Source organism: Anarrhichthys ocellatus, unplaced genomic scaffold (genome assembly GCF_004355925.1).
Source record: "Anarrhichthys ocellatus isolate YVR2014 unplaced genomic scaffold, GSC_Weel_1.0 scaffold1591, whole genome shotgun sequence".
NCBI classification, from domain to species: Eukaryota; Metazoa; Chordata; class Actinopteri; order Perciformes; family Anarhichadidae; genus Anarrhichthys; species Anarrhichthys ocellatus.
The window spans coordinates 1-9,894 of NW_022281565.1; the positions used below are offsets into that span (position 1 = coordinate 1).

General features: G+C 40.2%; 1 protein-coding gene across 2 annotated transcripts; it reads left to right on the forward strand.

The window, feature by feature from the left end:
* The first annotated feature begins 3,573 nt into the window (after positions 1 to 3,573).
* LOC116377711 (keratin, type I cytoskeletal 13-like) lies at positions 3,574 to 7,578 on the forward strand. Of its 2 annotated transcripts, XM_031839416.1 has the most exons (8): positions 3,576 to 4,071; positions 4,417 to 4,499; positions 4,785 to 4,941; positions 5,597 to 5,761; positions 5,877 to 6,002; positions 6,310 to 6,524; positions 7,117 to 7,142; positions 7,235 to 7,578. In XM_031839416.1, the coding sequence occupies exons 1-8, from the start codon at positions 3,676 to 3,678 to the stop codon at positions 7,339 to 7,341; spliced, it is 1,275 nt and encodes a 424-aa protein (XP_031695276.1). In that variant the 5' UTR covers positions 3,576 to 3,675; the 3' UTR covers positions 7,342 to 7,578. The 2 variants fall into 2 exon arrangements, with proteins under 2 accessions (XP_031695277.1, XP_031695276.1); XM_031839417.1 differs by lacking the exon at positions 7,117 to 7,142 and having other exon boundaries at positions 3,574 to 4,071; positions 7,235 to 7,323.
* The last annotated feature ends 2,316 nt before the right edge of the window (positions 7,579 to 9,894 follow it).

Consider the following 9,894-nt stretch of genomic DNA (forward strand, 5'->3'; position numbering starts at 1 on the left):
CGGGGTCAGCAGAGAGGCTGATGATGGGTGTTTGTATGTTTAGTAAGATGATTAGGTAAAGTGAGAAGAGACCTTTCTCCGTTTGATCTAACCTGACATGACAGGCGTGACAACCTGATGAACCCAGATTATCTTGTCAGACGGTCTGTCACTAAAAAGGCATTCTAGGACTGCAGAGGTGGTGTAGGGTGCTACAGAGACCTGATATGCTTTAGCACTGGCTTTCCTTATGACATGATATCTTACCTTACAGCTATAGTTCAATTAGTAAAGGAGTGATTTATTTCATTACAGATTATTTTTTGAGTGATTTTTTCCGGGGGTCCATTAAACTTGTTGAATTCAAATCTTCCCACTTTGTCTGTTTTACTTTCGTGTTTCACCTCTAAATCTAACTATAAAACAGTATAAATTAGTATGAATGTGTGTCCAGCGCATATTTCGTTCATCCAACCTACTTCATACTTGCCGGGTGTATTATGGCTACCAAAGGACGTGCAGTGTAGAAATTGGTGCAATTTGAACACATGACATATCCAATATTATTAAACTTTGGCTAAACAAGCCATAAATTCTTCGGGGCTTCAGGGCTCTGCGGAATGAGCCGAGCATGATGTCCACAGTGGGTCTTTACAGGCCGCGGTGCATTGACTGCAGCTCACTTTAAAAACGAAGGTGAAAGACCTCCATCTCACAGATAAACATGGACAAACAAAAAGCTTGGCCTGACATGTTGAAAAAACTATATATTGGTCTAACCCAGGGGTTGGCAACTTTTTTGATATGAAGTGTCATTTTTAAATGTTTTTGCCATATCAACATTAAGGTTAACATTAAGTTTATTTATGACACCACATCAAAAATTAAATCTCCAACGGATCAGAATCAGAATCAGCTTTATTGGCCATGTATGCGTATGCGTACAAGGAATTTGACTCCGGTTTTCACTTTGTTCACAACGTATATGTTTACAAATAAACAAGAAAAATATAAAAACAGAGCAACGCCGGCAGGCTCTTAATCCAATACTTTAATCTCTGACTTGGAACATTAACCCGGAAGACCAGTTTACTGAAGGTGTCCTTAGCAAATTGAAAGGTAGCAATAGACAAAAGAAACCACAGCTTAAAAACACCAAAAATCAGTACCTGCTCGTCCACCCATTAACTAATATAATACAACAGGTGCAAGTCTTTTTTTTTTATCCCTGTCACATGGTCCACACTGGTAATAACAAATCATTTCAATGATATATAGATGCCTTTCATGGGAATTGGAGCCTTTCCAGTTTTCAGTTTCAGAGTTTCTCTTTCCCATAACAGCTGCTTGGCAGTTACCAAATCCTATTCCACTATTGCTGCCAATATCAATTTTTACTTTCACGGCAAAACATTTTTTTGCACAGTAGATAGGCAAAGAAAGCTTTTTAGCAGATAGAAAGGAACGGATTGCTCCACGTTTTGATTGTAATGTGAACTCCAGTCATCCTGGATCCCAATTGGGGCTGGTAATCGGTACTCTATACCTTTAAGTTATCAACCGAAATCATCCAGTACCAAGTAGTTTCAAAACTTCTCCAGTCAAACAATACCTGCTTTAGATCCTTTTTATACCAAGATAGAGAACATTTTTTTTAAATTTAATTCAGCATGGCCCATTACCAGCTACAACCCATACAGTCGGTGGTATGTGGTTAAGTCAGTGGTGAAGTCGAGCGCAGTGTATTTGATGGAGTTTCTACTTCAGCGTGCAGAAATGCCACCAAAACGGTCGAAAGTATGGCTTTAGTACACACCTGTGGCGGCTGTGGAGGTGGTTTTAACACAACTGAGTGCTTCACTTATGCCGAGTATTGAAAAGTAGCAAAAAAAGGTACAAATTAAGTACTCTATTGGTATCAGCATCACTTTAAGGGTACTGGTTATAAACAATACCCAGCCCTTATCCCAATACAACATCCCAGTCTTGTGCATCTGCCAGTGAGGGATCAGATGACACTGTTGTGTTTGTGTGACTATCTTCTGCGATACACCGGTTGCAAATTGAGGTCACTTGAGTTAAAACATGCTGACAGATTGGCCAGCACAGACCTGCCTGGATATCAATAAACCACAACATGGCATGAAACGATTATTATCTGAGGGAGAAATGCGGGCCTCTGTCTTTCTGTAAAAGGGGATGATTCTTGTTCTTAGTTACATCCAAGTTCTGAGTTCAGTTAGAAAGTGCATTTCAAACTGAGAAGACGAAGAAAATCTCATCAGTTAAACTATTTAATTAAAGCACAAATAAGAAATACTGTAAATAGAAGAAAACTTTGATATGACAAGAGACATTCTAACATATCACAGCACTTAGGTGACATTTCATCTTGAAAAATTGCGGTTTGTTTTCAGAGCTTCAAAACGTTGGAAAACACGGATGTTTTATTATGACGAGCGATTAGTTGACTAAGAGGGAGCAGCCCTAGTACACAAGGCCAGAGTGTATGAGAAAGGGTAGCTGCTCTTCAAGACATTCAACATAATTAGTTTGAGCACACAAAAATGCAACAGCAACAGCAGCCTGAAGCAGCAATAAAGGAACACGTAGTTATTCTGAGCAATTAACTGTGTGATCCCTGATAATTGTGCCAACACCAACAAAGTGATCCAAAGTCATCTTAAAAAGCCCCTTGGCAGCACAGAATCATGTTGTGGAAACAGTGTGGGAGAATATTGTATGATGTATAGCTCACAGGGCTCAATACTTTGCTGAGTAGTCTACTATTTCAACTATTGATTATATTGCCAATGCATGGCCATGGTCCCCAAACAGGCTGCAAATAAAGCTGATGAGCCTTAAACCTAAGTGCCTTAAACATGCATTCTTTCCAATGGCCAGCAGGGGGAAACTTCTCTGGTTGCAAAAAGAAGTACAGTTGTATCGAAGTCTATGAGAAACTACTTCAAACTACTACTTCAAACATTGTAAACATCTTCATCAATACAGCATGATGGTTATTTAGTAACGTATGTTGCCATTTGGAGTAAAATAGAGGATAAAGCACGGGATGCTTTAGGGTGTGGCTACCTTGTGATGGACAGGGTGTTTTCCGTTTATTAGCATCACTCTCATATATCACTTCTGGTTCCACAAAAACAAACTGGCGATTATGGCCAACTTAGTTCTGAATATTTGAAGAAACTGTTCAAAGTTTAAAAATGAATGCTGACAATTGTATTAATAATTGGTTATTGCTAACAGGGCTGCTACCTTGAAATTCATCACAAACATAATGACTTTTTTAGCCTGGTTTGTGGTAGGCTATAAATGCTAAAAGTACAATTAGTAAGTTAAGTTTGGGGTCAGTTTTTGTTTTTTGGCTGAGGTAAATTAGCCATAGACTGCCCATAACAGCCTGATTTATCTAGTTTAATTACAGGTGACAGTTGAATTCCTCACACACCTATGTGCCCTGACAGCCGTTATACATTCTGAATGGCAACCCACCACGCCCTGTGTGGTCACACCTGTGATGGCAGTAAGAGGCATCTTTCCTCCTACCTGTTCGGCCGCTCCCACCTCCGGGGAGAAGGCTATAAAAAGCCTCCTCCGGGCCGCCTAAGCTCCATCTCCTCCGCACCACTCTTTGGGTTTGACAGGGTTAACTGAACGCATCAGTCAGAAGTCACCATGTCCACCATGTACAGCTCTGCTTATTCCGGCTTTCCCCTGTCCTCTTCGCCCAGGATGACAGGCTCCCAGCGGGGATCGAGTGTCCACGGCGGTGCAGGTGGCCGCAACGTCCGGGTGTCGTACGCCTCCAACGGCCTTGGCTCTGGCTTTGACTTGGCAGGGGCGCTCGGAGGCGGCGGGGGCGGCGGGAACAATTTCGCCGTTCCGGGCAGCGACAAAGGGACCATGCAGAATCTCAACGACCGCCTGGCCAACTACCTGGAAAAGGTGCGCTCCCTGGAGTCGGCCAATTCGAAGCTGGAGATTCAAATCCGCGAGTGGACCGATAAGCAGAGCCCCGCCGCCAGTGACTATAGCAAGTATGTGGCAGTCATCGAAGACCTGCGCAAAAAGGTAAACTTTCCCCTGTAAGAGTTCCCCTACTGCTGTAAAACAGTTAAACAATAACCTAAACCTAATTATAATAAGTGATTTTCCCCGTTTCTAAACTTACCTCCAGCCATTGTTGTAAAAGAGATCATTATAAGATGCCATAGATTCAAAGCAATTACAGTGTAATGCAAGTCAGGTGTACAGAAAACCATTTTGCTGATCAAAAAAGAAACCCGCCAGCCGAAATTCTAGATAATAACACGCCCTTTGGTTGTTTTACATAACACGCCCTTTGGTTGTTTTACATAACACGCCCTTTTGGTTGTTTTACATGTGGTTAAGAGACTACTGCTATTTGTTTTTCAGATCGGTGTTGCCACACAGGACAATGCCGGGCTGATGCTGCAGATCGACAATGCCAGACTGGCAGCAGAGGATTTCCGAATCAAGTGAGTGAAAAGAAGTAATCGGCACCTAATTAGCCTTATTATGGTTTATAATGGCAGACATCTGGGACTTTACAGTTACAATAGCCTGCAGCATTTTAACTCGACATTGCATTTGTTCAGTAGTTCCAGGCTTTGTCGATGTTTTGTCACGGGGGTTTAACGGTGAGCAGAGTGATTAAACCGGTGTAACTGGTTTTGGTGGAGATCCACCTTGTCTTTTTTGTTGTTAGTAACACTAATTGAGCGGGTGCACCAACACGAATCTCTGTGCCTTTTTCTTGACAGGTTTGAGAATGAGATGGCACTGCGCATGTCGGTGGAGGCGGACATCGCCGGGCTGCGCAAGGTCCTGGATGAACTGACCGTGGCCCGGTCTGACCTGGAGATGCAGGTGGAGGGCCTGAAGGAGGAGCTGGTCTACCTGAAGAAGAATCATGAAGAGGTGAGACTAGTACTGTTAGGAATAGCATCACACCATGTCAGTGAGCTCAAGTGACTTATCGTCTGCAATAGATAACAAAACATGAATCTTTTTCAGAGTAGTTTATATATCAGAAGGAAATATGAGTGATCTCTCCACGTTTTTGGAAAGTCTTACAGGTACAGTTCCAGGGGGCAAATGCAATATTAAAATAGTTTTTCACATTTAGTCAACTATTTGCAAAACGCCTCCCAATGTTATCTTTCACTTGTATAAACAACCGGTAATGTAAAACTTGTTTGGATTGGCTGCTGTGCCTTCAGGTTGTGTACTGTACTGCAAAGTAAAAAAACAATAACTGATAACAAGACATGTCAGATGTTAGTCTGATTTATAGATGCCAAAAAAAGCTCTTCTAAATGATCATCAACGTGAGAGATACATAAAAACATCAAACAAGGCTTCATATAGAGACATTTTGTATCAGTACGTTAATTAAAGTGAATAAGTTCAGAACAGTGAATTCTAAAATGAAGTGAAAGAGCAGTGCAAGTAAAAATGAGAAACAAAGTCAGTGAACTGACTTAGGAATGTAAATGACAAAATATTTATCCATTTTAAGTTTAACGCTTCATGTGGGTTTTATCTTTGACCTTTAACCCTGTTGTGCCTGTAGGAGATGGCAGCAATGCGTGGCCAAGTTAATTCCAGCTCTGTCAACGTGGAGGTGGACGCCAAGCCTCAGGCGGACATGGCCACCACCATGGAACAGATCAGAGCTCAGTATGAGGGCATCACTGAAAAGAACCGCCGCGAAATGGAGGCGTGGTACCAGGTCAAGGTGAGGGGAACGAGACAAATCATGTTCACATCATCTCATCTCGTGCAGGAATACACTGTATAGTAGCCTGAATAGCGTTTTTGACAATTTTCATGTTCAATTTCACGTCTTCCAGTTTGACGACGTGAACAAGCAGGTGGCATCCAGCACAGAGACCCTCCAGACCTCCCAAAGTGAGATCAACGAGCTCAAGAGGACCCTGCAGTCCCTGCAGATTGAGCTGCAGTCCCAGCTCAGCCTGGTAATTCAGATCTCACATGCACACATCATTTTTCACCCCAACACAACATACATCTTTCTAACCTGTTGCGTTGCTCAAGTCTTTCATTTCTGATCTGCGCAACATATCATAGTAACATATCTTACAACATGTTTGACACAACACACTATACATAATCAGTAAGTCTGTAAACTTGTCACTCACCGTTTAAAATGGCTTTCTCACTCTGCTTTTTTTGTTTTGTTTTACATCTGAGTGGAAAGAGTTAAAAAAACAAGTAATTAGGGCTCAATAAACTGATATCTCCTGTGTTTTTTCTCCCGTGCAGAAATCTGCCTTGGAGGGCCAGCTGGCAGATACAGAGTCCCGCTATGGTCTGCAGCTGGGCCAGCTGCAGACCAGGGTCAACACCCTAGAGGAAGAGCTGAAAAATATGAGGATGGACATCGAGAGGCAGGCCAATGACTACCAGGTGCTGTTTGATATCAAGACCAGGCTGGAGCTGGAGATCGCCGAGTACAGAAGACTGCTGGATGGAGAGGAGTAAGGGAATTCTTTATTGAGATGTTTGTCACAAAAAGTCAATCAACTTGAAGTATGATTTCTCTGTAGCTGGACTTGAATAAGACAGGCAGGTACAATGTGTGGGGAAAGTAACTTTCATGGATCTGTAGTTCTCATATAGAATGAAATGTTAAATACTTTTATTCGCTTTTGCATTGACTGTAAGATTGATACCACTCTTTTATGTTTGTATGGTAAATGTGAAGCTACAACCAGGAGCCAACTAGCCTAGCTTAGCATTGAGACTGGCTAGCCTGGCTCTGTACAAAGGTGACAATATTCGTCTAACAACACATTTAAAGCTCACTAATGACCTTACTATAAACAAACAAGATTTAATGTTCTAAGTGTATAACATTTCTGTATTCGTATGTTTTAAAAACGACGAGACCTATGTTGTATTTTCGAAAAACATATACCAAGCTAACTGGCTGCCGGCTGTAGCTTCATATTTAGCATACGGATGTGAGGAGGTGTCTGTCTTCTCATCTAACTTACGATTAGAAAGGGAATATGATTAATTCCCAGAATTTGTTTTAACAATCATATTATCACATTGTATGTCTTCTAGGAGAGCTGTAGTAGTGGAAGTCAAACATAAGTTTACATCAACACTTTATTTTTTCGGTCTTTGTTTGTAAAAAGTAAAATATGCTACAGATTTAACTTTGTTTTGATTTGCTCTGCAGCTAAACCAGTCTTTACCCAGAGGACGAAGATTGTGACTGAGGAGATTGTTGATGGAAAAGTTGTGTCCCGCACGGAAGATGTAAACACAGAGGTCATCGAGAAGTAGACAGACTGGATGCCAAAAGATCCGGGTCAAATAATAAGTTAGAATAAAAGCTGTTTTCCTGTCTCTGACACCCAGCAAATGTTCTACCCACGTCTACTGAAAAAAATAAATATATAATATTTTTCTCTTTCCAAATATCTGTGCAGAGTTAAGATTTAGATTTATTATCAGAAATATTTATTCTGATGTATTACCATGAAAAAAGATGGCAAAACCAATAAAATGTTTTAAAATATATAAGAAGATTGTATATGTGTTGATTACGAACCTGATTATTAACTGTGCTTTCTTAGTATTATTTCATAACATTTATTAAAATCCCACTGACAACAACTTTACTGACTGTCATCTAACCTGCCTTCTGAAATACCAAATGTAGCTACACATTAGGTGACACTGTGAGCCCCTGAAAGGAAATGCACTTCTGCAAAATGGAAACCATTGCTTCTCTGGCCATTGGATTGAATGGCTACATGGAGAGATAAAAGAAGCATAATGTCCTAATTTGTATTTTTTATTTTTTTCCGGGAGGACATCTGCGTCAGTGTGAAAGCTTATGGAAAATATTTGTGCATTTTATGTTATGGGGAATATTGTTATCAAATTAAATGTTATCCAAGTACAATTATCATAAAGAAATGAGACCATTTTTCAAGATGATTACCAGTCTCAAATGATGTGAAGTGTTTCTATAAATAAGGACCACACTTACCATACAACTTGTATATAAGTTGTTGTGAAATACATTTTTTTGTTCTGCAGAGAATAAACTTCTGCCTTCATGCTCTGTGTAAATATTTATAAAAGCCCGAAGTGAGAGTTACTTCAACCATTAAGATCTGTTTTACTAATTCTTCACCCTTCCAGCCTAAATAATTTGCCCACAGTCCATTACTTGGTCTGGTATGACCAAAAGCTTTTGGTTACTAAATGTTAGCTAATGTTAGCAAACTTAAGCTATATGCTAGATGCATGCTAAAGGCCCCACCAACTCTTCTAAATAGGACAAGACACATCATTTATAGTTGTTAAGCCTCTTTTTGTTGTTGTTTTGTGTATCTTTAGTCATATTGAGTCTCCGTAGTTGCTTTGTGTCTTTTTGTGGTTATGTGTGGCGTTGAGGTTGTGTTGCCCTACTTCAAAGTTGTTGTGAGTCTCTTTCTGATTGTTTTTTGTTTCTTTGCAGCTGGTTTGCGCATCTTTGTAGTTGTTTTGGTCTCATTGTAGTCTTTTTTTGTCTCTTTGTCAGGGACGTTGGAAGTTGGTTAGAGTTGTGGGTGCTGAGAGAAAGTCTATATAATGACGTCATATTAAATGCTGCGCAACATTCATGTTTTTTGTATTAATTTGAATGGCCAACAACATCTTACCCCAGTTTTAGAATGATTGAGACGAGAGCTATTCAAAGATCTATAGAGCGCTCTATTTCTACTTGAATTCACAAACAAATACATTTTGAAATTTACCGCAAACATTATATAAATAGTAGCAGTCGATGATTTGTCAAGTCTTAACAGGAGGGATGGCTCAATAGAAGCATATTCATAGGAATATTATAGAAAAACTACAGTAAGAAGTGCATCTCTATGATCCTTGCATCTCTATGATCCTCGCACTCTCCATGACTCTCTGAGTGTCATTTTGTAGGTTAAGGCCCCTGGGCCTGAGCCCGATTGGCCCGTTTAGTAACACATCCATGGTAACAGACATCACTGAACCAGTGTGCAGACTTTATGACCTCTCCTGTTTTGCTGATATTGCACTATTTTTAAGCATTTAGCATGATTCCGTAATTTTCACTTGAGACCACAATGGCTACTGTTGAATAAACGTAAACGTTACACAGTCTGGCTTTCACTGACCATATAGTAGCAAGGGGGAGGTTTGTGTGAGCTCCCTGTACATGCAGTGTTTTAAACTGTCAACTAGGTGTCAGTAAATTATCTTTGATAAAGTCTTGGATACGGAGACGTGCACCTTTTTCTGTGGGAATGTCTTCTTTATACAGTAGCAGTACTTCCCGATCAGAATGCAACATAACCAATGAAAATATTTCTATCATTACTGAATATTATAGTAGGGATTCGTTCCAATAGTCACTAGTCTGCACCAACATCAACAATCCTTACTTCTCTTTTATTTTCTACATTCTTGTTTTGCACGGTGTAAAATAAATTTCTATTTTCTCAGAATCCCCTGAGAGAATGAGACAGCACACAGAAAAAAGGCTGAATGTGGGGAATTTGTGCTGATAGATAAATCTGTCTTTTTTTTTTTTTACTCACGGAGTAATACGGTCACTATTTATTTGCAGCCTTTCAATGTGTTTCGTGAATTATTTGCCTTTTAAAATGGCTATCATGGGCTTGTCTGACTCAAGTCCATACATTTGTCCTTCCCTGTCTGTCCCTGAGGAGACACATGGATGTGGGGAAAGTTGTTAAACATTTGGTGTAGTTGCATGTAGTTCTACCTCTTCAGGTGCATTAAAATGAGACACCTCTCATGCATTTACCTATGCCATTAATATTTCCTTGCATTCATGTTATCTGT

Excerpts from the sequence above, each read along its gene's own strand:
- LOC116377711 (XM_031839416.1), top strand. The coding sequence starts at position 3,676 with ATGTCCACCATGTACAGCTCTGCTTATTCCGGCTTTCCCCTGTCCTCT. Across the intron at positions 4,072-4,416 it reads TCGAAGACCTGCGCAAAAAG|ATCGGTGTTGCCACACAGGA; the intron begins GTAAACTTTCCC and ends TTTGTTTTTCAG. Across the intron at positions 6,525-7,116 it reads AGACTGCTGGATGGAGAGGA|GAGAGCTGTAGTAGTGGAAG; the intron begins GTAAGGGAATTC and ends TATGTCTTCTAG.